The sequence below is a fragment of the Melopsittacus undulatus genome, chromosome 6 (genome assembly GCF_012275295.1).
Source record: "Melopsittacus undulatus isolate bMelUnd1 chromosome 6, bMelUnd1.mat.Z, whole genome shotgun sequence".
Taxonomy (NCBI): Eukaryota; Metazoa; Chordata; class Aves; order Psittaciformes; family Psittaculidae; genus Melopsittacus; species Melopsittacus undulatus.
Window position 1 is genome coordinate 44,073,509 of NC_047532.1, and position 27,810 is coordinate 44,101,318.

The following is a 27,810-nucleotide window of genomic DNA, read 5'->3' on the forward strand; positions in this document are numbered from 1 at the left end:
GCTATGGACCTGCCCCAGACTTCATCCTCTCTCTGCTGGCTTCTGCCAAGAGCCATCTGAAGGCTGTTGGCAGAGAAATCTGAGAATGATTTTTAATTCCTTATTCATCTGGTAAAAGGAATTGAAAGCAGTTCAGCTGCACCCAGTTAAAATTCAGTCTGTCCCCTTATCTACCCTGGCAGGCTCAGCATCATGGATGCCCACACACAGAAGTACCACCCTACTAGTGCAGGTGCTGTGGCATGTGGAGACGGGTGCACAAGACACACAACATGAACACTTGTACCTATCCTTGTACTGTTGCCTTGTCCCTCTAACTCTGGGAGGCTCTCACTACAGAGCTTGCCAGCCTTGGGCATTCATGGGTCACTTTTTGAACACAGTTACCAGCTATTTCAAACATTAAGTGTTCTCAGCCTTACCTTGGATCAACTTTTCCAGAAACACTGGTTCCAGGAAAAAACAAACCAACCAACCCACACACAAACCCACAATCAGATCTTCAGTGAACACCTTCTCTCTGACTCAAGCAGCTGCTGGAGAACACACAGTATGTTGCTGCATGCCGAGGAGGGGTCAGACAGCAGAGCCTCATTACCAGAGCAAGAGAGCATCAAGCAAACAGGCACACCTACTGCAGAAAGTGACCCTCTCTCTTAATCTTTGTGACTGGCAGTCAGTCCCATACAAGGACAGAAATCTGGCTTATTAAACTCAAACTGCTGAGCCTCTTGTTAGATGCCAGCAGCATCTTTGCCTGTGGGATTATTTACCCTGCAGACAGGGTTACCAACCCTGGAGCAACAAAAAGGATTTCTAGGAGAGACAGTACAGCTGGTGTACATTTCCCCTCCATGGGGTGATACCATGCTGTTTCACAGAGAGGCTGCTTCCCACACACATCAGAAAATATCCAGTATAGCTGCATCTACACAAGGCATATGTTCCTGTATAAGGTATCTATATGGTGTTGCTCTTCTTCCTGCTTTCACTGTATTTTATCTTTAAACTGAGAGAGCTTTTTTTGTAGCAAATCAGAGAGGAACAGCTAGTTACCAAGGAGATTCTCTGATGAATCAGACACTGACTGGTATAAGACCTAGACAGGCTATAGCTTCTTAATTTGTGAGACCTTACGTTTTTGACAAGGGGAAAAAAGATCCTATCACAACCAACTGTGGACCACACCAGCAAAAGCAGCGTTTAATTTTGCCATAGAAGCAAATAGGAAGTGCACAGCGTAGGCAATCAGTGAGCAGTCGGAGATGAATGGGAGCGTCTCTCTGGCACGCTCTTGACTCAGAAAAGCAAATACCATCCAAGGACAAAGTGGTCGGATGGAGGTGACTGAGGGAAAGCCTGGGAAGCCCCTGATTTCACACCGGCATGTGCAAGGATACACAGGGATGAGGGAGTACTGGAGAAAGAGCTGCACATCTGTTTCCCCACAGCCCTGGCATCTTGGAAAGTAGAGGTTACAAAGCCAGGTGAAGTGCTGTACATGTGCCAGCCGTGGGCTCAGCAGAATACTGTGACTGTTCCAACCCTGAGCCTGCTTTCCTGACTGACTCCTGCAGTTTTCTTCTGAGGAGCAGGCGAGAAGGATGAATTTTGCCAAATGACAGCCAAGGCAAGGACTTCGCTCCAGGCATCATGCCCTCACAAGGATGGCCACCATGTCCCGGAGGAGCCCAGGCAGACAGGGGTGCATGGGCAGATCAGAAGGAAAGAGGAGTTTTTATAAAGGTGGGGATAACAAGGAGCTTCATGAAATAAAGTTTGGAGAGAGAAAGCCCAGCTTTTTCGGGCTGACTTTTTTTCAGAGGGTCTTCACACCCACTTCCTTCTGGCAGCTCATTTCTGAGTAACTACTGAATGCTGGTGCTTCGCCTCTATTTAAAAACAGAGTAATTAAAACTGCCTGGGAACTGCAAGAGCAGTGAGAAATATTTGGAGACATCGAGAGACAAGATATATGGAAACCTGCTGCTTGTAGATAGGCCATTTTCCCAAAGGTGGAAGCCACAGAAGTATGTAGATGAGAGGGAAAATCTCTCTGTCAGATCCCATTGAAATCTCCATTTTGGGCACTGCTGCTCCGCTGCTAAGGTAAACCTGATCCTTTCTGGGGGAAGCTGCAGGATGCACTAAGGCACTCGGGACAGGGAGGGTGTTGAGAAGTATCAGGGAGTAAAGATTAAAGTGTGCGTTAGAGCAAATTCAGGCTTTACTGCTAAGTGCACCCTGGAAAAGGATTTCCTAGAGTGACTGAGAGATTACATCTGACAAGTGGCTGGCATGAGCCAGGCTTTAACCAAGGATTCGGGCGAAGGACAGTTTATAGGCAAACAGTTTCAAGTGCTGTTTTGAGACATAAATTACCCTTGCTCATCTGAGGAATTAATAGCTGTTGGTAGCATTTGTTTGCCAGAGCTAACATCTTACAGTAATGTTTTAGTGATGTATATTGTGATGTTATTATTGGGGGGTGAGGGGGTTAGGGGAGGGGGAAGGAGGGGAAACAACTGAAGTTACCTTGCTGGCCTCACATAAAAAGCAAAATACTCCAGAGTGCTGTGACAGAGAAGGAAAACAGCATCTAGGCTAGGGAAGGGGCACAAGAAACACTTCCTGAGAGCAAACTGCTTGAGGCAGCACAAAAAGAAGGTGACAGGAAATTCCTAGCCACGGCTCACAACCAGATGGTAACAAACTGTGTGCCCCCCCTCCAGCTTCACACACAGCAGCTTGTACAGCATTTACTTGCTACACTTCCCAGCTCTGCCAGGCAAATTAAAGGTGTAGCAGCAGCAAATTTTAATTTGACAGGCTGCCATACACTTAATGGGCTATTGGTCATATTTGACTTCATATTTATGATCTTTATTCACTTCAGCATGAAGCTGGAATCGCTTATGTGTTTGCATTTACAATGGAGAAGGGCTGAGGAAGCAGTAACTGCACACAAACTTCCCACAGGCAGAGCACAAACTTCCATGCGCTCCCCAGCTTACAAGCATCATACCTCAGCACAACAGTACTGCTATTCCAGCCTTGGGCTGATCTGGTATATCCATATTCCCCAGAAAGCATTCAGTTTGTTTTTCCCAATGTGTACAAGCAGTAGCGATTAGAATGTAAACTGTATCTTTACACAGGGGCTTTAATGCAAGAACAGCAAACAGGCAGGTTAGGGATTTACAAATGGAAGAGCGGAGGTAGCGACAGTTTAAATAATTTGTATGAAAACCTGCAGCTGAACAGAAAGAGTGTTCAGACAGGAACTTACATCTTCATTGCCACTGCTTTGCAGTAGCTGTTAGCCTGGAAAGCCTAGGAAAGTTATCACTCATGACTTCTGTTATGCAGCAAAGCTGGTCTGAACACAGGGACTAACAGTAGCATGGCCACTGTATGGTGTGGTCCCTGGGGGGCAGAAGTGCCTGCGTTCTGCCTTTGCTCATGAATTTTGACTGCAGTAAATGAGTAGGGGGTTGACAATGGTCTGAGCACTGCCTCTGTAGTTAGATTTGTTGCCACAAGCTTTTGTCTGTGTAAGTACACAGAATAAGGGCAAAGACCTGGGTCGGAGCAATCCCAGGCACAGCTACAGGTTGGGAAAAAAGGAAATTCATGCTAGTCCTGCGGAGAAGGACTTGGGGGTGTTAGTCAATGAGAAAATGAGCATGAGCCAGCTACAGTGTGCACTCACAGCCCAGAAAGCCAACTGTATCCTGGGCTGCATCAAGAGGAGCGTGACCAGCAGGTCAAAGGAGGTGATCCTGCCCCTCTACTCTGCTCTCATGAGACCTCACTTGGAGTATTGTGTGCAGTTCTGGTGTCCTCAACATGAAAAGGACATGGTACTGTTAGAACAAGTCCAGAGGAGGCCACGAGGATGATCAGGGGACTGGAGCACCTCCCATATGAAGACAGGCTGAGAAAGCTGGGGCTGTTCAGCCTGGAGAAGAGAAGGCTGCATGGAAATCTCATAGCAGCCTTCCAGTATCTGAAGGGGGTCTACAGGGATGCTGGGGAGGGACTATTCATTAGGAACTGTAGCGACAGGACAAGGGGTAACTGGTTGAAACTTAAACAGCAGAGGTTTAGACTGGATATAAGGAAGAAATTCTTTACTGTTAGGGTGGTGAGGTACTGGAATGGGTTGCCCAGGGAGGTAGTGAATGCTCCATCCCTGGCAGTGTTCAAGACCAGGTTGGATGAAGCCTTGGGTGATATGGTTTAGTATGAGGTGTCCCTGCCCATGGCAGGGGGGTTGGAACTAGATGATCTTGAGGTCCTTTCCAATCCTAACTATTCTATGATTCTATGAAAGAGGTGGGGAATCAAGAGGAATACAAACTGCCAAGTAAAGTGTGACCTCCATCAAGCCATGGTGCTTGGCAGAATATCTGGTCCTTCAGTACTAAGCTGGTGTTGGAATGGGGAGAGACTGTGTTACAGATACAGCTAAAATATAAACTGATGTAGTTTGCTCTGAACCTCTGCATGTGTATGTTCTTACATGGTGTTTCTGAGAAATCAGTTATTCTCAGCACATACAGCTTCTGTTGCTGAGCAAAGAGTCCAGGCACTGGGGAAACTTACGAAACAGCCATACAGATTAGCTCTTGGTCATAATCCACTCAGTCCCATCTGAAATCCTGTCTTTCCCCAGGAAGGCTTTGTTACTTTGCTAGAAATCCCCTTACTCACCAGCTGCCCCTTGGCAGGGCAGACTGGTTTTGCCTCACAGGGATACTCTGTGCTCACTTTAGCCATTGACTTTCCCCCACCCAAAAGAAGCACTTAGTAGATCCCACAGGATGCACCCTGTGTCCCCAACATGGTGCCCCAGCACCACAAGTCCTGAGGCTGCAGTGGGTTGAGCAAGTCAGGTTTGGGAGCAGGACTCTGAACCAGCCCAACCCCTCACACACCCTGAAAGGCAAAGCTGAGCGTCAGCGCAGCAGGGAGGGACCCAATCCTCCCTGACAACCTTCTCTGAGTGACCCAGATTGCATCAAAGGGCTCTGAAGGGAGCCCACAGCCAATGCTTTTCAGATGGGAGAATAGGATTTTCAATATGGGGCCCAAAAGAGAGAAGGAGCACAGCAATGGGAAAGGAAAGCAGAAGGCCTCAACACCCTTCCCACCTGCAACACTGGTAAATGTCTCTTATTTTTCTTCCTACTCTTTTGCTTTTAAAGAGGCTGAACAAGTCACCCTCTGTCTGCTACTTTGCATGCCAAGTGCAAGGTATTGGGAAAGCCCAATGCCAAGGACCGAACCTTGCCTTCCAGGCTACTCTTCCAAAGCCCAGAGGAAGCCCAGCAGACTGGAGTAGAGCATGTGTCCAGAATGACCCGATATTTCTCCCCTATATATTCAAGAGTCATTTCGTAGATAAGTGTACCAATAACTAGGTGCTGCATGTTGTGCCAGCAGAGGAGCAGTGGTAGTAAAGGAGTCTCTTGGGTTTTGCATGCTTGTTCAGAGGCTGCAAATGTAAAAATATTGATGCTTGTAATATCCCTCCAGAAGGAGGGCCAGAAGAGGCAGCAAACCCCAATCAGTGAAAGGGTCTGCCTGAGCCCCCAGACAAAAATAATGCATATCCCCCATGTGCCGAAGTTCCCACTCCCATGAGAGTCTCCCTTTGGGACGCTGCAGCTCTGCAGTGCCTCTTGGGCTGAGCAATGACTTTTGGCTCATATCATCTTTTTTAAATATATCAAGCATCTTCCTCTATGTAGATGGGAGAATAAGATTGCAAGCCACAAGAACCATTATTCTGGGTGCATAAATCACTTAGAGCATCATCATCATCATCATGGAAGAAAGGCATCTCAGCAGTAGTTACACTATGAACCATTAGCTTACTACCAGGCAGCTTGATCCTAGACTTTAACATGCATTTAACTAGAGGTCTGCAGCAGAGGTATTACAGTGCAACTCTAGAAATGCACTTTTACAAGAATAGTTTTAGTGCCAATTTAACTCAGTGGCAAAAGTCCCTGTAGCTCCCATGTAGCAGGGACTTACTTCTATGTAGCCATTTACAGCTAAATATTGTTGGGTTGAATATTTGGTTGTTAAAGTACGAGGCAATGTAATTGCAATAAGTGTTTCACCAGAAAAGCAGCAAAGTGGAAAGTGGGGACTTAGACAGAAAATTACTTAATTACCATTTAGGTAAAGATTCTCCAGTAGATCTGAAAATCTGTGTTTCTGATGCAGCCCCAGATGCTTGTAACCCTTGTGCTTCAGACACACATCAACATTCTTTGCTGGGCTAGGTCCAGATCAAGTTGGCTTTACTTCACACCACACTCACCCTTCAGCCCAAGTGCATACTTGCCACTTAGTGCTCAGAAATACCAATTCCCAGCTACACTGCCGGGATGCACAGGAGCCACAATGGGCCACATTTCTGTGCAATGTCAGTTTAACTCTCAATTTGCTCTCAGCAGAGACATACCCATTTCTAAAACAGGTCAGCTGCACCCCTCAGTTGGTAAGCTGCCCTTGCTAACTGGTATGTGTCCAACAGCAGTCTGATTCTCTTGCTAATATCAATGGAGATTTTAAATTGCCTTTAATTAGAGCTTTGGAAGATCCCACTGTTTCTCAGCAATTAGCTTCTGTACTGGGTTTATTTGAATTGAACAGTAGCCCTCTACACTAGAGATGTGACAAGCTTGGAAAACTGTTCATTTTTACTTTTTTTACTCTGCTTCTAATTCTTAGTTCCATTGCCAATGTGTAAAGGCTGATGTGGAGACAAAATATGTCTGAGACAAGAATGAAAAATCTCAGAAATAGCTTAAGCCCATCTATGTCCTATCCACATACAGTTGGGTTTATTCTGCTTATAAACAGAGTCTGTCTCTGTTAATACAGTTAATTATCTCTGAATGAAGCTGCATGGTTTTGAGAAGCACTGAAAGTTTCAGAGATGGAGGAGCACAATGGGAAGCATCCTACTGCTGCTGCTGGCAGATCTGCTGGGTCCCAGCACTGCAAGCTGCCTCCCAGCAATTAGCAGGTAACCATTAGGAAACAAAGACTGCTCCTGGATGGGATTTGCTGTCAGCAGAAGATCTTAAGGCAGAAGCAAGAGACCTGTCCCCAGCCCTTCCTGTTCCCACTCAGGACATGTCCATCCTTCAGTGTGTGCACACACATCCCCCTCCCGGCTCTGTCATCCTTATATTCTCACACAGGTGGTCATCTACCTCTCCAGCTGTCCTCAGCTTAAGATATCTGACACTGCAAATAGCCTTGTCCCTACTGCATCTCCATATCCCTGTGGCCTCTAAGGCTCCTGCCTCTCCACACTGCCACCACACCAGTTCAAAAACTGTAGAAATGTACTTATGCGAGGGATGGTATGCTTACAGCACATCAAAACAAGCCTTCATCAAAGTTATTAAAACCATTTAATGCCACTTCTAACTGGTACTGAAGTTACACAAAAAATACTTGCAGTTCATAAAATCATAGAATGGTTGGGGCTGGAAAGGACCTTAAGATCATCTAAGGTCTTGACATGGGCAGGGACACCTCACATCAGACCATGTCACCTGAGACTCTGTCCAACCTGGCCATGAACACTCTCAGGGATGGAGCATTTACCACTTCTTTGGGCAACCCATTCCAGTGCCTCACCACTCTCACAGTAAAGAACTTCCTCCTTATATCTAACCTGAACTTCCCCTGTTTAAGTTTAAACCCATTACCTCTTGTCCTATCACTACAGTCCCTGTCTGGCATCTCTGTAGGGCCCCTTCAGATACTGGAAGGCTGCTATGAGGTCTCCACGCAGCCTTCTCTTTTCCAGGCTGAACAGCCCCAGCTTTCTCAGCCTGTCTTCATATGGGAGGTGCTCCAGTCCCCTGATCATCCTCGTGGCCCTCCTCTGGACTTGTTCTAACAGTTGCATGTCCTTTTTATGTTGAAGACACCAGAACTGCACACAATACTCCAAGTGAGGTCTCATGAGAGCAGAGTAGAGGGGCAGGATCACCTCCTTTGACCTGCTGGTTACACTTCTTTTGATGCAGCCCAGGATACAGTTGGCTTTCTGGGCTGTGAGCACACAGTGAAGCCGGCTCATGTTCATTTTCTCATTGACTACCATCACCCCCAGGTCCTTCTCTGCAGGGCTGCACTGAATCTTTTCCCTGCCCAACCTGTAGCTGTGCCTGGGATAGCTCCCATACAGGTGTAGGACCTTGCACTTCCAAAGATTTCCATCACTGTACAGTCTTAAAGCCACATAAGACTGTAGCTTTAACTGGGACCTTTGCTCCCAGTTACAGCTCTGCCTTGTCTACAGGAAGCAAAAGCAGGGAAGGATGGTTCTTGTTTTCTTCCAAACAGATACTGATGGAAAAAGGAGAAAAACAGAACTTGGAAATTTTGGTTTAAAAAGGTCCCTTATTGTGTCAATCTTTTACAGTGATTATAAAATTGTGACTTCAAGGTGTTTTTCCTTCAGTGCTTTCTTTAAAGTACACATCCCATCCTGATCTCATGGGCTCAAGCTGTACTCTTAGCATTTTCTGAATTGCAGCCTCCTGATCCAGAAAAATAAGTAACACTACCAACAAAATAAGAGCACAGGTGCTGCTGAAATGGCAATCACTCCTCAGGAACTGAACCTGCAGTTACATAGCCCAAGACAGAAATCTACTGCCTGCACCATGCAGCAAAAGTGCCAGTTTCCCTCCATCTGGGGATTAAATAGATGGCCACATAGCAGTTAGCTGACCCATGTCCCTATCAAATGCTGTAAGTACTCAAGCAGCAGCACAGCTTCACTTTAATTGCATAAGCACATAGCTTGTTCAAACTCCACTCAGGCCCACACTCAAGGATTTAAAGTAATCTTTAGAGTAGTCACTGCCTTATGCTCATTAATGTACTTTGCATACACATAAGGTTCTTGAAAACTTCAGCTCCCATCCTTACTCCTCCAGTACAAATCATGCACTCATTTTGATTTAACAGCATAAAAACACCAGCAACTAATATCAGAGGGGTCGAAGAAAGCAAAGCAAAAAAGTTTAGGCAGAAAAAGTCTACCAGAATCCTACAGAAAGGATCAGGTGAGTTTAATATATCCCCTTTTTATCCTTACAACCACACTCTCAACCCACAAGCAGCAAGTTTCACCAGTGCACCAGAAAGACACAGCTGTTTTGGAGCACTGCAGGAGGAATCCTCATGTCACACAGCAAGCACCCTCTCCAGATTAGCCATTTCTGTAGGCACCCAAATTATCTACAAGTACCCAACCACAGCCATAAGTCAATCAAACCATCTGCAGCTTCCACAGGAAAACTCATGTAAGACAAATGTATCATTTTCACCATGGCTAATGGCCATGAACCTGGAGGCTGAAATTTTAGTTCATGCCAAGAAATACAGTAGTCAATAACAGATTCAGCCTACAGATAACTAGAAGGCCTGACCTGTGCAATCAGCTAAGGACAGAAGACTCATTTGTTTCTCAGTTACTTATTGTCTCTCAAAAACTAGCAAAATTGGCTCCCTCAGAGTTATATTTAATAAGTCATTGCTATATTCTAGCCCAGACTCCTAGAGTGATATGTCATTAGATCTGCTGTCTGGTACTACAGACAGCTGCTCCCATACAATAACACTGATTAGAGAACAAGTATTTGCCCAACTGGAAGAGGCTGAGCATCAAGCTGAGAACAACGAGGTGCTCAGGTTGAGCAATTAACATCCTTAAAGACCCCCTAGACAGTCCTGGTTATACAGTGTATGCTGTAGGGAAAGGTTATTTATTTGGGGGAGATAGGAAGCAGGGATAAGGGAAGGCAAGTCCCTCATTCCTGATCAAAAGTATTAAAGACTGGGGATCCCTGTTGTAGGACCATGGCCAAACTATTGCTTCTTCAAGAGACTGGTTGAAATCCAGCACTCAAAAATGTTGTCAACGCATGTTCTTAGGTATCCTGAAGAAAAAGATATCACAGAAATATGGGCTATCATCCATTACTGCTGTCAGTTTTATATGACAAATGTCAGCATAACACGGCCAAGGCCATATGCTTCTGATGATGGCAGCCTTGGAAAAGCCTGTCAGGCAACCTCATGCTGGGTCCCAGGTGAGGACAGGATTACCATCAAGAACTATCAGGTACCACAACCCTCAAAGCTCAAATCTCTGTTCTTTCACACCTTCTCCAAATTTGCCTTTTCTTCCTTCACCCTCCTCTACTGAAACCTGTAGCTATGCCATGTTCACCCTCTGACTCAATAATGAAGCTTGCATCTCCTCCCACCAAGTAGATTACCACCAGCACTTGTCCCCTTTGCAACGCTGCAACTAAAGGCTCTATTTCTCATCTTATTTTCCCAATTTGAAATGGCTTGGTGCCCACATGCCTCTCCCCCTGTCTACACCCCCATGTTTACCCTAAGCTGCATCTCCAGCATTGCATCTTGGTGACCACAGGAGCACTGAAGCTCTGGCTCATGCTACTAACTCACTCTCCCATCTGGTACAGGAAGCACCATCAGTTTCCCTCAGGCTAGGTCTTATTACTAAGAGTGGAATTTTCCAAATATTGACACATTTCAGCCTAAATAATATTCGCTTGTTGCCTATAAAGTTGGCTCTGTTTCACCTTCTACATGAAAAAATTACTTCGCTGCCTTAAAAATAACTCACACAGCAGCAGAACCAGGCTATGCTTAGCACAGTCCATCAGCTAAACTAAAACACCAAGATCCCCATCTGCTTACATCAAATGGTGATAGGCATAAATCAGTACACACATTTCTGGACCATTCCCCCATAAACACATGTCTACACAGAGAGGAAAGCACATACATTCAGCCTAATTGAATAATAATGTAGGTTACAGTAAACACAAAAATGGAACCTTGATGCAGTACAATAAATATAATTTACCTAGAAAACTGAATACAAGGAGAAAAGACACTTTGAGAAACAATGCTGAGATAAAAAGGAAGTACTGTAGGCTATTGGATACTATACCTTGGATGGACTTCTACCACTTGCTTACAACCATCCTGCCATATTTCAAACAGTTCTCAATTTTTAGGTCCAATACCTCAAAAAAAAGCTGTTTTCCTTAAAATGTCTCATATAGAAATGACACAAAACTAGTCCCAACAAAATAACCACCACAACTCTTCCTGAGTGAACTGTTCTGTAGCCTCTTAATCTACCCTTGATCATGAGCACCTGGAACCTGATGAGCATCTGGTTTGATTGCTCTAAATTTGTATGAGCTGAGGACCTATGAGCTAATTCCTTTATTTTTTTTGAGCCCAGCCCATGTTTGGAGATGCTATAGTAGGGAAAAAGAAAAGAAACACATACAAAACTTTATTTCCTATTAAGCTTGAAGCCAGGCCAGTGGTAGAAGTTAACTTGCTTGCAAGCAAAACATTTTACTTTGTGATTGTACCTCTGAAGTTCAGGCAAGAGGTTTCACATCTACTTATTTAGCAACAGCCTCAAGGGACAGTGAGCAGGAGGCAGAAGATGTCTCGGATGTTTTCATGTTGCTAAGGAAACTGCCTCCGTGGTAGCCATTGCTCGCCATAGCTGGGTCACTTGGGCTTTGCTTCTCAGAGTAAAGGATGAGTCATGGCTGGAGAGTACACTGCACAAACTTGCCAAAGACTGCTTTTATATCCTACTTCCACTTAATTAACAGTTATATCTAAGTCTTCAAATAGACACAAAAAGAAATACAACTGCTATTTTTTCCACACACTGCTACAGGTACTGGCAGTGTTAGGGTGAACATTAGGACATGTCATGCCAAAATGTCTTGATGACACAACAATGGATATCACTGTAAAACTTTGGTGAGTTGTAGTATCCCTTCCAGCTGCAGCTGCTGCATTAGGTGCGCTTAAGTTTGGGGTATTTGACCTCAGGATTCTCAGTTATCTTTCAAATTTTCTGTTAGTCCAAAGCTTGAAAGCTGCGATGAGTTAATAGCCAAACCAACCTCTACACATGAGGCTGCAATACTCCAACGTTAACCCTAAGTGGGATGAGATTCCATCTGGTGAACCTTGGCTCAGACAACTGGTAGTTCTGTCTGTCGTTGCCAGCTGTGAAACAGCAGGGTGCCTGAGATGAGCATCCACATCATCCACTTCCGCAGGCCAGGATGCTGTTCTTTGTTTCTGGATCTAGACAAAAATTCATCAGCCTTTTGGGAAGGAAAAGGTTGTAAGGTTTCATAGCACAACAATGCCATGAGCTGCTAGGTGACCATTCTGCCTGATATGAGAGGAGTCTTTTGGGAACGCCGCTTTTGTGGGATTTTTGTTATTTTCTTGGACTGATCTGCAAAAGAAGGGCTAATCTTGTGTGATATCAGCCACATATTTTCAGATGAGAGCATACAGAAATTGTTTATTTTAGATCCATCCAACAACCTGAACACATAATCCTTTTTTTGCAAGGATTCAAAGCCAGTTCCTCAAAACCCTTCCCAAAACTTAAGAGTATCAAGTGAACATTTGACTTCATATGCACTGATTATCTTTCTAATTATTTGTAAAAAGAGATGACTGACTTCTGAACTAAGACTTACTGAAAATGTAACAGCTTGGCATTTGACTTTGTTTCAGTATTTTTTTTCACCCACTCCCTTAAGTAGAAGCTAGCTCCCATCACATAGCTCCAGGGCCAGTGCTGTATCTTGAAGGACCAACAGGCAGCTTACAGCGATGTTTGAAAAAGGCAGCAAAACATTCACATTTTTGACATCCAAGTCTACGTGGCCCACAGGGGAAACCTGTTGGAGCAAGACTCTCTGTATATCGCATTATCAATACTGCAGCATCATGCAGCATGTAAAGGGTTGCCTCCATGGCAGCCAGACAACTGGACCCAAAAACCAACCTGAAATCATTTGCAGACTTGTGACTCCACATGACTGGCTCTAAGCGAATTTTGTTTGTTTCCAGACTTCCTTAAAAGAACTTCACCTGGCTTTGACCTCAAATCCTTCTGCTCTGACTGGGCTGAGAGAAGATTGTTCTTTAGGACTCCATCACTTGTTAATTCTCTTAAAGAGATTACTCAAATCTCCTAAACAAACATCAGACTAGATTTTGGTTTCAGCATAGGTGCTAAAATGACCTTGCTGATAAAATCAACATGATCTAACCTCACAAGTTGGAGAGGGATGCCTTGGATGTAATTTTGACTCGGTTTGACTATCGGTAAGTTATCTGACTGCTCTGCATCTCTGTTTCCCTATCTCTAATATTCTTGCAGTGGTCCTTGAGAACCAATACAGAAAATGTCAGATCTTCGAGATCTTTGTGGGAAACAATATACTGACAAAGTCGCTGGGACTACACACAGCCTGCTGTTTTCTTTTACTAATGTTTATTGCTTTTTCCTTTTCTCATATTTGAACTCTCTGGTTCATTTCAGTGCCAGCACGAGGCTGGTTTGCACAGCATTCCAACTCCTGTGTTAATCAAAGTGCTATTGTTCGAAAGTGGATTTAGCTTGGTGCATTCGGCAGGGTGCTCCGGTACAGGTGCCAGGGCATATCATACCCCAGGGTCCTCTGTGGATTCATCTCCTTTGCCTGCTGCCTTTGGGTGATTTGCCCTCTGTGCAGCTATTAGCCAGGTTTATTTATGTTCTGTGTCTATCTGTGCAGTTTTCTTTCTGTCTCTTTTGGGTTTCAGAAATAATTAACCCTGCAATGACAGATGTGGATTTTGGCTGTGTAACAGACAATTTCTTAAGAACCAGGAGTACAGCAGCGAGTTAAGTATTTTTGTCATTGTGTTGTGGCCAGGAATGAAACATAGAAATTTTATCTGTGATGAGCATTTCACAAAACATGGATCATTAAGTGAAAACTGTATCACTTTTAACCTATATCTCTTCTGTTATTGTTCTGTTACTGTTCTTTAACTCCAGCAGATTTCATTACAAAATCTCTAGTGTCTGTAATGGAAACAATTCCAAATCCAGTAAGAATTCACAGAATATGAAAAAAATAATAATCCTTGGAGAGCAAAGCCCATCGTGACCAAAGCACTTCCATGCACTTTCAAATCTCTTTGCCCAGTTTTCAGTTAAATTTACTCATTTTCTAATTTGAATTTTCCAGTAATCAGCTTACAATATCTAACCAAATACCACTCATGTGGGAACACATTAAAATTCTGCAATAAGCTGGAACTTATGGCTTCAAAAGTCTTGTCAGCTTTGCTCCTCAACTGTCAACATGTAATGGTGGGTATGCCTTCCTCTCCTCAAAAACCTATTAGTCACATTCACTGTTCCCTTCCTGAGCACTGTGCTCCATTTCACTCTCACTGTTGTCCATTATGGCAAAATTATCCTATTTCCACTACAAGTATATCTTGATGACAAATATAACCTTTTTTGAAAGATTTCTTCATATGCTATTCTTCAGATTTCCTTTGTTATTAATAATTTAGTATATTTTTATAAAGTGTTGACACTGTGATGAGCTACACATAGACATTTCAAAGAATTGTACTATGACAGAATATGGGGAATAGTGCACAGTAATCAGAGCTGAGAAACTGCATTATACACTCTTGACTTCTGACAAAAGGAAGAACGATCTGATTTTGTTCTGATTGCAAGGGCTGCCATTTGAGGTGGCAGATCAGAAGGCTACATTCCATTACACCACCTTTGGTTCTCATGTCCCATATGAGGCAGGGCTGGGTCTTGCTTCTGCGCAAGGAATGCCATGCAGGGGGGGCACAGCGGATCCCACCCTCTCTTATCCCAGCTGGGTTCCCAGGGATAAAAATGCCAGGCTGAGTCTGAAAGTGCATCTCCAGATGAGGCAGCTGAAAGTCTCTTTGTACTCGGTAGTGCTGGCTCCCTTCCCTCCACAGCTGTCTCTTTCACTCCTTTCAGAGGCTTGTATTTCTGTGAGCTAATTTAAGGAGAAAAGCCTCTTCAATCCAGTATCTTACAGACCCAGAGTATGGATTTTTTTTTTTATTTTAAATAAAATATGAATATTAAGCTCTTTAGGCAAGGACTTTGTCTTCCAACATCCTTTAAAAGGACTTAGCATGCTGCTGGTATTAGAGGCGTAAATACTGCAATAATATAATACAGTTTGGAGCTCAGAGACTTGTTTCATTAGGAATAGGCTCACAAAGTGTATCTCTGTGCTGTGAAGGAAAAGGCTAATGTATGAGGAAAGCTTCCCAAGAAGTTATTTCTGAGCCTTGCCCTGGAAAATCTTGGGATCAAGAAACTATTTTGATTTAGGTTTCCTTGTCATTCACAGGGCTTTTCTTGTTTTGATTCTGAAAGCAAAGATGTGAAAAGCACTTAATAGAGGAAAATTCTTTTAGAAAAGAATATACTGAAAAAGTAATTTAACAGAATAGAAATGTTCTTGTACCACAGAGCAAATCTAATGCCAACTTTACAAATCTAGTAAGATCTCTGCAAAATCAGAGAAGTTCAATCTGAAGTGCATTCTTGAGGCTGAGGCCAATGTTCATTCAGTACTATAGAAATACTTCATCAGCTTCAACACAAGCGGGATCAGGCATCCACTGCACTTGGACTGTCAGTGGCTGTTACTGTATTTGCCGAATATTCCACTCAAACTTAACACTGCCATTAAAGTAACATCTGATTTTCACAACAGTACAAATTCTCAGTATAGAAACATAGAATTCTATATGGGTTTAGACTGAAAAGACCTTTAAGATCGTTGAGTCCAACCACTAACCTAGCACTGCCAAGTGCACCACTAAAACCTGTGTGCTGCATATAGATGTCTCCTAAATCCTCCAGGGGAAGTGACTTCACCACTTCCCTGAGCAGCCTGATCCAATGCATGACAACCCTTTTGGTGAAAAGTTTTTTCCTAATATCCAATCTAAATCTCCCCTGGCGCAACTTGAGTTGCAAGAAAAGTTGCAAGAGGAAACTCAAGTTTCCTCTTGTGCTATTGCTTGTTACTTAGAAGAAGAGACCAACACAAAGCAGTCAAACAGGACCTGCCTTTCATAAACCCATAATGACTGAGCCTGATCACATGGTTGTACTGTACATGCCACAGGAGAGCACTCAAGATGATCTGCTCTGTAACCTTTCCCAGCACCCAAGATCAGACTGACAGGTCTATAGCTCTCTGGATCCTCCTTCCAGCCACTCTTGTACCCAGGCATCCCATCTGCTAACTTCCAGTCAGCTGTGACCTTCCTGCTGAGCCAGGACTGCTGATAAATGAAAGTGGCTCAGTGAGCACTTCCACCAGTTCCCTCAGTACTCTTGGGTGGATCCTGTGTGGCCCCATAGACCTCTGTGTGTGTCTAAGTGGTACAGAATGTCACTGACCATTTCCCCTTGGATTATGGGGCTTCATCCCACTCCTCATCAGTGTTTCCCAATGCAGGGGTCTGGGTAGCTGGAGGAAAACTGGTTTTATTATGAAAGGCTTAAGTAACTTAGCCTTTGCGTCATCCATTGTTACTATGTTTCCCCTGCATCCAATAAAGGATGGAGATTCCCATTTTGTTTCCTTTTGTCACTAATGTAGAAAAATGTATAGAAACACTTTTTATTGTCTTTCAGGCCATTAGCCAAATTAAGGTCTGGTTGGGTTTACAGAATATTTCATCTGCCTCTTCATCCTGGTTGAGTGGTCAGCAACAGACTCCAACCATAATATCTGCCTTGGCTTCCAGCTCCTCCTGTTTTTTGCTCATTCTGTGTGCATTGGTGTAGATGCACCTCAGCTGGGCAACCCACCACCTTTTTTGTGGGAGATGCCTTAATTTCCATGCAATCATTCTCAGACGTTTCATCTTTTCTAACATCTAACATAATGCTACTGCCCTTGAATGCAAAGAGGAGGCACTGCTGTGTTTGTGCCAGAGCCACTTCCTCCATGAAACAAGAACCAAGTTGGTCCAGAAAAATCTCAAGTGGATGGGAACAAATATCAGAACTTAAATGCAGTGTAATCAATAGACAGATTTCACACAAGAATCCTAGGCTAATCCTCTGAGGATCCCTAGAGTCAACAAGAGACAGGTTGCCCATCTTGCAACGATTACACCATGGTGTTGCCATCCATTGTATTTCTCATTTCACTAATGACCAGTTCATTGTACTCTATTTCTTTACTACCCATGTCAGCTGGAAATGATCACCTTCCTTACGCATACATCCCAAAGGCTCCATGTCATAATCCATGTGGAATTCAACAGGCTTCAATGTACATGGAAAAGGTTGGCCAATGCAACTGCTGTGCATCCAGCTAAGTCCATCATTTATTGCAGGTCCCATCAATGTTTCCCAGTTGAGTGTTCCATTAACTTTTTCACCCCTTATTTTTTTAAAAAAAGACCAGAAGTAATCTTAATCCCCCTTATCTTGCTACACTCCTGGTGGCTTCACACAGAGATTCTGTGGAACCATGTTTTTTTCATTTAGCTCAAAATTGGCTTAGAGGAAGATAGGGTAAAGAGGTCTTTCTTTCAGCAAGCTAGAAATAGAAATGAAAGTCAGTTTGTGTCTGATTTTAATTCAGATCAGATTAGAGGAGTGTTTTACTGTAGTTTAAGAGAAGTGAGCATCTCTCTTTTGAGATGGGAGATAGATTCTTATTAGATTCTCCCTTTAGATTAGTCTATTAGAGGAGTCCAGGATGATCCACACACCCTTGTGTGCTGGAACCAGCTATTAGCTCTCCCCTGTTAACTCTGGAAAGAGCATCACTACTGATCATAATGTCAGTAGTGTCCTTTCCCCTGATGAACTGAGAGTCTCTGTAATGGAAAAAGGAGGTGTTAAGATTGACATCTGCTTAAATACAACTGCCCAGGAAGGAAACATACTAAATCCACTTTAGTGTAGGATTGAAGTAATTTTATGGATCAGACATTTGAAATAGCTTGTATATCAATAACTTCAGTAGAGAAGCTTCAAGTTTGAAGCAAGCCTCTCAGTCTATTGCTTCAGAAAGCACAGTCCAAAAGCTGTTGATCTATTCATACAGATAAGCACCCAACAGTTATCAGAATCCATGCAAACACTCAGAAAAAGATTTTATATAAATAATAACAAATATGTAAAGACCCAGGAAATAGAAAAGTACAATTTAAAACTAGTAGAAATGTTGAACCAAAGAATAGCTGTTTATAAGCATTTTTACAAAGGCAATTCTGAGAAAGGGAAAAGAGAGTGCAAAAAGTAAGTGGATAACTTCAGAGGTGGCAGACAGCAGACAAGCAACATCCAGCTCAAGGGAGATGGGCAATGGCTAGAAAGTGGTGGAAGCAACACTGGATTTTTTTCAGTTTTGATTTTATATATGAATTTAAAAGTACATTGTACAAAACAAGGCCTGAGCACTGTTATTGACCTGAAACCAGGGAAAAGTAAAGGAGCATGAGCACACATATTCACATACATGTGTTTTGCATGGCTGGGCAGTCTAATTTTGCACCCAGGTTCTTTTCTGAGGTCAAGAAAAGTTTTGACATGAACCATGTTTCCTTCATTTGCTGAGCAACTTTTCATCTTCCTTGGCTGCCCCTGAAGCTTCTATGAGATGGGATGGGACTAGGTCAGGCACCACCACCAGCCTTTCAAAGTAGGTATCAGCCAGTTCATCAGTTCAGGATTTAGGCTGATGCCCATATGGTAGGCTTTGGGTCATGCCAATCCTACATGATAGTGTGGACAGCCTATCTTGAAAATATTTAAATTCTTCTTCAAGGCCTGGTGCCCTCAACATAAAAAGGACATGGAACTGTTGGAACAAGTCCAGAGGAGGGCCACGAGGATGATCAGGGGACTGGAGCACCTCCCATATGAAGGCAGGCTGAGAAAGTTGGGGCTGTTCAGCCTGGAGAAGAGAAGGCTGTGTGGAGACCTCATAGCAGCCTTCCAGTATCTGAAGGGGGCCTACAGGGGTGCTGGGGAGGGACTATTCATTAGGGACTGTAGTGATAGGACAAGGGGTAACGGGTTGAAACTTAAACAGCAGAGGTTTAGATTAGATATAAGGAAGAAATTCTTTACTGTTAGGGTGGTGAGGTACTGGAAAGGGTTGCCCAGGGAAGTTGTGAATGCTCCATCCCTGGTGGTGTTCAAGGCCAGGTTGGACAGAGCCTTGCGTGACATGGTTTAGTGTGAGGTGTCCCTGCCCATGGCAGGGGGGTTGGAACTAGATGATCTTGAGGTCCTTCCCAACCCTAACTATCCTATGATTCTATGATTATATGACACCCAGGAGCCCAAACTGCTCAGTGCTGGGTACAGCAGTAAATAAAGGCAAGCTCCAGCCCCAGGCAACTCACAACATGCTCTAGTTTCATTTCAGGTGTGGCACAGCCAAAAATACAAAGACAGGTTCAGACCAAGTGCCTTCTCAACCACTCCAGTGCATTGCATCTTCCCCTGTAAAGTAAATCCCAGTTGTGAACAGCCATGCTCTGCTTGGTTTGAAATGAGGAATGGCAAAGGCCTAATATTCTGAGGAGAAAAGGTCACAAGACCGTACGATTTCATCTCATCCACTTTAGTGTACATGAAAATATTAAGAACTTGCAAAAAACTATAATAATTATCAGCTGGAAAAAAAAAATGGTTTAGCCTGGAAGGCTGTGTCCTTCAGGAGAAGTTAATTAAGTTTTGCCAGAAAGATTTAAGGTTTCCCTAAAATAAGAAATAAGCCCCATTGCAGTCCCAATGCAGCAAAACGGACATATATCTTGTGCACTGTCTCTGTGAACATCTGATGTAAATCAGCATTTTTTGCATTTCAGTTACCACATGAGAATTTAAGCATCTCCTCTCACTGCAGGCAGTCCCAGCACACCTGGAACACGAGTGAGCAGGAGTCTGGCACCAACCTGAACCTCATTGCTTCTTGGTGCAGCCGTATAGACACAGAGAAAGCCGAGCATCTGCTGTGACTGCAGAGATTACAGGACAGTTGTTTGGCTGGCATAAGTTAATGCATCACTGCCAAAATCAGTGAAGAGGCCCCGGTGAACACAGTAAGTGCAAGTGGTAGTGGGAAAGAAGAGAGAGTAGGAAGGCACAGATGGCACCAGGCAAATAAGAGAGGGAGATCAGGAAGTGACCTCAGATTATGAAGCACAATAATTAAAAAAACAGGAGAAAAAGTACTTTGGCAGACAACATCATTAAATTGTGGTGCTTCTTGGCAGAAGATCCAGTGAAGCTTACAATCGGAGATGGCTTGGGATAGAGGTTAGACAGTTCTGGATCCTGCCAACTGCAGGATACCGGGAGGGTACATGAGGTCCCACAGGCTGGTCACAGAACCCCTTGTAGCTTGGTACAGGTCCTCACACTTGTACCAAGAACCCACCAGTGGGAACCTGGCCCTGAATGGGGTGAACCTGGGCTTTCTCCTGACATCACTGCTCCTTATATACCTTCCAAGAGGGAGAAGCAGAGGGCACGTCACAGGCTGATTTATTTTGGCTCCAATGAAATCAAGCCAGACACCAGTATGAAGCTAAAAGACTGCTGAGCTCAGTGCTGGAGAGAGGGTAATGCTGCTGAGTTTCATACGTGGTCCGAAGGACACTGAGGAGAAGAAAAAGAGAGAGGGGTTAAAGGTTTAAAAAGCATTTTGATAAAACAAGATATTGTCAAAAAGTCAAGCAGAAGCCAAGATGTAGCCAGATCTGCTCTTATTTAACCTTCAGAGTGAGATCAGGTCTCAGCCTTTCTATTCTTGGTAGCAGCTGATGAACACAGTGTAACAAGGCATTAATAAGCATCTGCCCAGCTCTTAGACTAACATGGAAAAGAATTAACTGAGGTCTTAGCATGTTCATATTTTCTAATTATGGCAGATGACTTTATTTATAGAAATAATAGGGAGAATGGAAATTGTCACTGACACCATGTCAATATATGTAAAGAAATCCAATCATTTAATTGGATTACATTTGGCTAAGGAGTCATATAAATAAAAAGCCCTTCTTAAAACAGTTCAGTGGTCAGTGTGTACTTCATGTTAAAAAGCTATTAAGATTAATATCCTTTTCAATTAATCAGTGGGAAAATAAGTAATTTCTGACACATGTATTCCTGTGCCTCTGACCCTGAGAGGGACAGGGCTGGGAACAAAGCTTTCCACCAGGAGAGGTGAAGGGCACTGTCCCTTGTGTAGCCTCCTGGCTTTCTATATCTTCTCTGGACAACCCTTCCCTCAAGTCCTTGAAGTATCCAAAACAATAAAGCAATGCCCAGACTGAAGCCTGTGCTGAATTTTGGTTGTTGCTGACCAAGGCTAAGGCAGCTCATGCATCAGCTCTGCTTCACGCAGTGCCCTCCACTCTACCACTGGTGATGAAGTATCATCAGTGCTTCTGTGGGAAAAATATCATACTATACCACTGAGATAAATAAAGCACAATTTAAACCTTTATATGTTTAAGCCTCCTAAGAGAGGGGGAAAGGCCTATAAAACTCCTGCTAAAAGAAACATGGCTGTTTGAATCATTTGCAGCTTGTTAGGTAAACCCTGAAGCCAGCTTTCATTGGGAGGTGCTGGCATTGGTATTAGGGAGCTGCTGGAGTTCAAGAAAGCTCTTGGCTGACTATGGCTGTTTCTCAGGGTTTTAAAATACATTTCATAATGTTCAGTTCAGTTAGACAGTTTGGATCTTTTCTCCCAGAAACAGGGAAAATGAAATAAAGCTGCAATTATGGAGACAGATGGTCTGTTACACACAGAGCATTGCTAGTAATTTTGCTCCTTGCACACTGAAGAAGGAAATTTGGAGCGATGCTGTAAAGAAAGTCCTCTGGTTTTCTCTTGTTTATCCAGAATGTGTTTCCTAATCCATTCTGATTTTCCAAAGCTATCAGTCTGAATTAATGAAAACAGAGCACGGAAATATTACTATTTCTATTAATTATAGAGGCAGATTTGTGCAATAAACAGAATTCATATCCCTATGGTGCTGCCTAAGTACCTATAATTCACCTGCTCCTCTCACAACAGCAACATCTTCTTCACATTGTTTTACAAATTAGCAAACCTGAAATTACACCGTGTACAGAGTGATGAAATTTAGTTAACTGTAGGGAATCTGATCTGCTGACATCCACAGGTGGTATTCCAGTGCTGCTTTTCACTGCGACTGAGTCACAGCTCCCAAATTAAGTACTCCTAGATCAGCTTCATGTTTTCCACAGAAGTAAAAATACAGTTTCTCAGGAAATACTGTCAGTTGCTTGCTGCCATTGCTGGTACTCTTCCAAGTACTGACAAGCTAACAGTTGGTAAGATATTCTTTCAGAGATAATCAGAAAGGGGGGACAGGGCACAGCTACAGCCAACCTGATTTTCCAGGTCTGTCAACTGGCTTGTATTTACTAGAGAGTACAGTGGAGTAACATCCCACACACAGATATTTTTTCTCAGTAGCCCATGTTCAATACATGCATACCCCATGGGAATTTATTTTGTGGGTCAAAACCTTCAGAAACAGAACTGGTGGTGCTGTCTCCTGGTCAGTCCTTCCTCTCCTACCACCTTAACACCAGTGTTGGTGTCTTGTGGAAAGATTAACAGCAATGGGTTGGATGAGCATCTTCTGTCACCCTATGGTCACCTTCATAACATAGAATCATAGAATCATAGGATAGTTAGGGTTGGAAAGGACCTCAAGATCATCTAGTTCCAACCCCCCTGCCATGGGCAGGGACACCTCACACTAAACCATATCACGCAAGGCTCTGTCCAACCTGGCCTTGAACACTGCCAGGGATGGAGCATTCACAACTTCGCTGGGCAACCCATTCCAGTACCTCACCACCCTCACAGTAAAGAATTTCTTCCTTATATCAAATCAGACCAAGCCTGGGACTAGAAAGCCACAGAAGGAGCTGACTGATGGAAGCACTGTTGTTCTAACAGCAGTGAAGGAAGTGAGAGCTTTCAAGGTGGTGGTAGAAAAGCAAAATTCCTGAGGGCATAGAGAGGAGCTGGAAAGGTGTGGAGTGGTAGTCATTCTTGTTCCACTTCAGCTCTCCACCTTCCATATTACATAAACTTTGCTTTTCTGTGCACCTGAGAAAGAGGAAGCAAATTGCTGATTCCAGGTTGGCAAATGCATTTGATAGCAGAGCCTCTGCAAGGAGCTCGGAGCTTTGAACCAGCAAACTGGTCTGACTGGGGAGCACTCTGGCAACTGAAATATATCCCAGTAGCAACATTTTCCAACAGCTGTAAGGTACCAACAGCAGACCACTTTTGATGGCAACATATTCTGATAACAAATGAACAAAAAAAAGAAAAGGCAGGCACTTCTCTGGGCTATAGTGGAAAATGTCGATTTCTTTTATCTACTACTCACAGTGCTGCTGGTGTTACATTTTAAGCATTTGACTCAGACATTTAGGTAGAAAAGCAATAATGCTTGACTTTGATTGAATATTGGACACGAATTTCCATTGTGACAAAAGATAAAAATAAAATACAAACAGCATGAAGAAATAAAAGAGCTAGTATTGCACAAAATGTTCCACATCAATTTTTAAATCAGATACTGAAAAATCTCTTTTGGCTTGCATGAAGGTCAAAATTCATTTTTTGAGCATCCCATCAGCAGGGATTATATTTAGATACTGAACCTCCTACCAGTTTAAGAAGAATATTACTTCAATTACATCCAACATTAGTCCAGCTGTTAGGATTTCCCAGGGGACCACAGCAGACTGAAGAAACGCCTTTGCTCTGCTGCTGACAGGTTCTGTGGCATTGCCCTACCACTTCACACACTTCTGCTTTCAGCTCCTGACCTCACCAATGTAAATAAGAAGAGACACAAGTACCTGGTCTCTTCTGAAGTACATATCAAAGAGCATGGAAATGATAGACTTCACTAAGCTACTACACCAGCTTTAAAAGAAGAAATAAAAAAAGCTGAGCTAGGGAAATCAAAACAGCATTCCCAGTCTAAGGAAGAGGAACAGGTAGGGGTGAAAGTTTAAGTTTATACCCTATGAAATAAAAATGCAGTCCATACTGCAGCAGCCTCTGATTGTATTTTTCTGTAACTGAATTACTACTATCAGATTAATATGGGGGGAAAGTCCTCTGAACACACCAGGAAGAAGACTACTGTTTTTTATTTACTAACTACACCGTATTACAGTGTTACAACAGAGACAGCTCAAGTCATCTGCAGGTTGCTGGCTGTAACCTTAGAAAGTTTTCCTACAGTTATGCTTGCTTACATTGATGGAAATAAATTTAAAATTAAAATACCAGCTTTTAGTAGCAAGATAGGATTTTGAGAATATCTACACATGAGAAACATTTTTGGTTAAATTTACCTTAGCAGCCTCCTCAGTCACAAGCTCTGCTGTAAAGCACCTTTATAATGAGACACACACCCACTGTATTCCGTGGGAGGTGGAAATGGTCTTCAAGATTTCAAGGTTAATGTGAAAACAGCTTTTCTGCATTTTGATTTAAATGTAATTTACATGATTTTTGGGGCTTAGGGATTCTTAGGAGAAACAGAGGCAGGAAGAGCTTTCATTAAAGCATCAGAAGGGTGAAAATTAACAGGCATTATTAATTAGGTTAAACTGTCCTAAAAATTAGAGAATACAGACATAACCTACAAGTTCTGATTTTCAAAATATATTTCCTTGCTTTATTAATGGAAATATCAAATGCTTAGTAGAAGCCTCTTGCTGGGAAGAAGGTGGGTGGACAATCGCATGGCTAAATGATGACCCCTTATAGAAAAAGACCAGAGAAGATAAGATGGTGCAGTCTGAATCTGTGGTAGTTATTTGAACAAATCCCATCTGCCTGGCACTCACGGATCTTGCTTTCTTGGCAAGAGTGTGTCTTCAATGCACTTTTTAGCAGCCAGAATCTGTTTTTAATCTCCCTTGTGACTTTCAGTGTGTTAGGACAATGGATTTTGTCTTGATCCTGATAGTTTCTGTCATTCAGCAACTGCTGGGTGGCAGCTGGCCGGCATCAGCAGCACAGCCCTGATGCCCAGAGCAAAGCCAGCAGAGTATAAGGATGATCAACCCCAGTGAGTTGCCATGGGGCTCTCCAGCTTGGCAGTGTCCCCAAGACAGAGATGAGATGTTTGGATGAATGTCACTACTTAATGGTGAGGAAATTTGTGCCTACAGCAGATAAACTGTTTCCTATTTTGTGAAGTTGTTCATATTGCAAGTGGCAGTTGCCAACACACCAACTAGCTACCCTCGACTGTGTGAAAGGGGATGGTGCACAGAGCTGCTGGAAAAAAGTGAGAGCTTTTTTTCTGATGAAGGGTCCAACACATATGGACATCACACATCCACACATGAAGACACATGGCATGTCCTGAACACCATCACTATGTAAGGAGTTGTGAGAGATAGGTAGGAAGCCAGCCACACTAAGATACCCATGCACAGCCTTGCAATTCCCCTCAGCAGTAAGGCAGAGGAGTGGGAAGCAGGAGATGAAATAGTGGGATCTAGGGGCATGGGTTATGAACTCTCCTGAATCTGCAATCTGCCCTGGTCATCAAAAGTTGGACTGCTGGGCAACAACGTGGTCAGGTGAACCCACTTGTGTAGGAAAAGCTGTTCAGTGACAGATTTCACATTGACTTTGCTAGAAAGGCAGTTCTTGCTGAAGTATTTTGCACTTGAACATCTGTACCAAGAAGGTGTCTTCCAGGAGCTACTACAAAATAACTTCCCACAAGTGGCCCCACAACCAAAAATCTATATCTGAATACTGACAACTGGCCTAGTAACCAAAAATCTATTCCTGCACCCTGACAATTTCAGCATGTTGCTAGTGCACAGTTTTGCCGTCACCAATTCCTTCAGGCAGTTTTGCCCAACACTGTTGAAAAGGAAAACATTCACTACACCCTGGGGGAAAGAAGTGTGGAAGTCCTGTTATCACTGACAGGAGTTTTGTCTCTAATTCCCCATCTGCTCTTCTGAATGTTAAACTACTGTACTGGCACATAAGCTTAAATGATAAATAGGGATTCCAAATAGAAAGCAACAAAACATTAGTCAGATAGGCTGGTGATGTCTGCAAAAATGTGGTGTGGGTGCTCATGTTTCAAAAAAGGGAAATTATAAGACAAAATAATGTTGTTATGTGACGTTGATTGAGGGGAAATGCTAGCACAGAATAGGATGAAGTAATGGGTCAAAAGCAGACTTATTTATTTCTTTGATCTTTAATCCATATGGCATCCTGCACAGCTTTTCCTTCCTATTCTTATTTGTGTTTAGCAGCCAAGTGAAAAAGCACATAGGCAAGAAATCTGAGAAGAGAGTAATAATGTGATGCATAGTGTTAACTTGTTGGTTTTGGAAACATCCATTTATCTTGGTTAAATAAAAGCTTAGCCCAAGTACTAAGCCAAGTAATCATGATTAGGGAGAGAAAAAGATGTTCACCTCTTTGGAATCTCAATACTCTTCAACAGTAATAGCACTGCAGTTAACATTTTCCGAATCTGGACTATTGCTGTAATTAATATAGATTGTTGCTGTATGAGGAGTGGAAGCATCTGTGTCTGCTCCTACCCTCATTTTCATTTGTAGAACCAACTATGAGACCAAAATACATTGGGGTTTTGTTTCATAGGCATGGTCCCTTCACTGTTCAGAATGCTCCACTGGCTTCAGAGTACTGCTGAGATTTTGTTATCTTTGTTGGTTCAAAACTGTATAGAGGGAATATGTACACTGCTCTCTCTTAGAGAGACTGTTTTGTTCTTTTTCACTATCTTTTTTCCTGACCCTCAAAAGTTGATTTTATGCTAAAAAGTATATTACAAGAACACATCTATACAGAGAGCCTCAAGTTCTCAAGTTAGTGTTTTTTTAAGGAGTTTAAATCTGTATCCGTACCATCCAGTGTATCGTGCTCTGAATTCATCCACAATGCATGTGATTTAGTGCTCACACTGATTTGTGACCTAATAGGTTGGTGCAGCACTGTACCAACCCGGCTCATCATTCTCATCTCAGTAGTCATTTGACTCACTGACTGCCAATTTTCCCATCCATTTCATACCACCACTTCTGTAGATTTCATTACTACCTTTCTGCAGTATGGAGCCATTCCTACTCTCTCTTGTGTGTGTGCATATCCATATTTTCTTTTATATTATGTTCCCTGTTTTTCTAATACCCTGCCTTAATGTAACACACTTAATTTCTAACTTCCTCCCAGTCTTGCCTATCAGACTGGTTCTGATCTGTGTCCTATCTATGAATGTATCCATTAGAAACGCTTCCTTTAGCTCTTTAAGCTAAAAATTGTCCTCTGGGACAAGCATCTTCCCTATAGGAATTAGAATTTTGCACTTTTCTGTTTAGTTAGGCAGTATGTTTCTGTCCCTAATATTCTGTGCCCTGGAAATGCCTACCAATGGGCAAAGCAAACAAGGTGTTTCAGAGAGCACCTGCAGGAGTTCAACAGTCCATGGACATGCAGCCATGTTGCGCACAACTTAGACTCAAAAGCTAACAGGTGTCTGACTCTACAAAAATAAAAATTAAAAAATAAGGACACTTGAAATCTCCAGTTGTGTGAAAATTACATGAAATGTATCTAGGAGAAAAAGTCTCCAGTGGGCATGAAATCCTGTTTTGTGAATTTGACACATCAGTTCATCATATTTAACAAAGAGGATTACTGGTGATGAAATCTGTGTCCTGGAAGGATAAGGAGCCACCACAGAGTGTTTATGCTG

General features: G+C 43.0%; 1 protein-coding gene across 6 annotated transcripts in view; it reads left to right on the top strand.

The window, feature by feature from the left end:
- The window catches only part of KCNMB3 (potassium calcium-activated channel subfamily M regulatory beta subunit 3), a 155,809-nt gene that overhangs the window by 102,742 nt on the left and 25,257 nt on the right, over positions 1-27,810 (top strand). Inside the window, exon 1 of one of the 6 annotated variants that reach the window (XM_005146912.4) lies at positions 5,082-5,167. The exons of the other annotated variants lie outside the window; for them this stretch is intronic. Within the exon in view, the coding sequence (XP_005146969.3) occupies positions 5,118-5,167 (50 nt within the window). The 5' untranslated portion in view covers positions 5,082-5,117. Of the gene's footprint in view, positions 1-5,081; positions 5,168-27,810 lie in introns of those variants that run through there. 6 annotated transcript variants of the gene reach the window in all.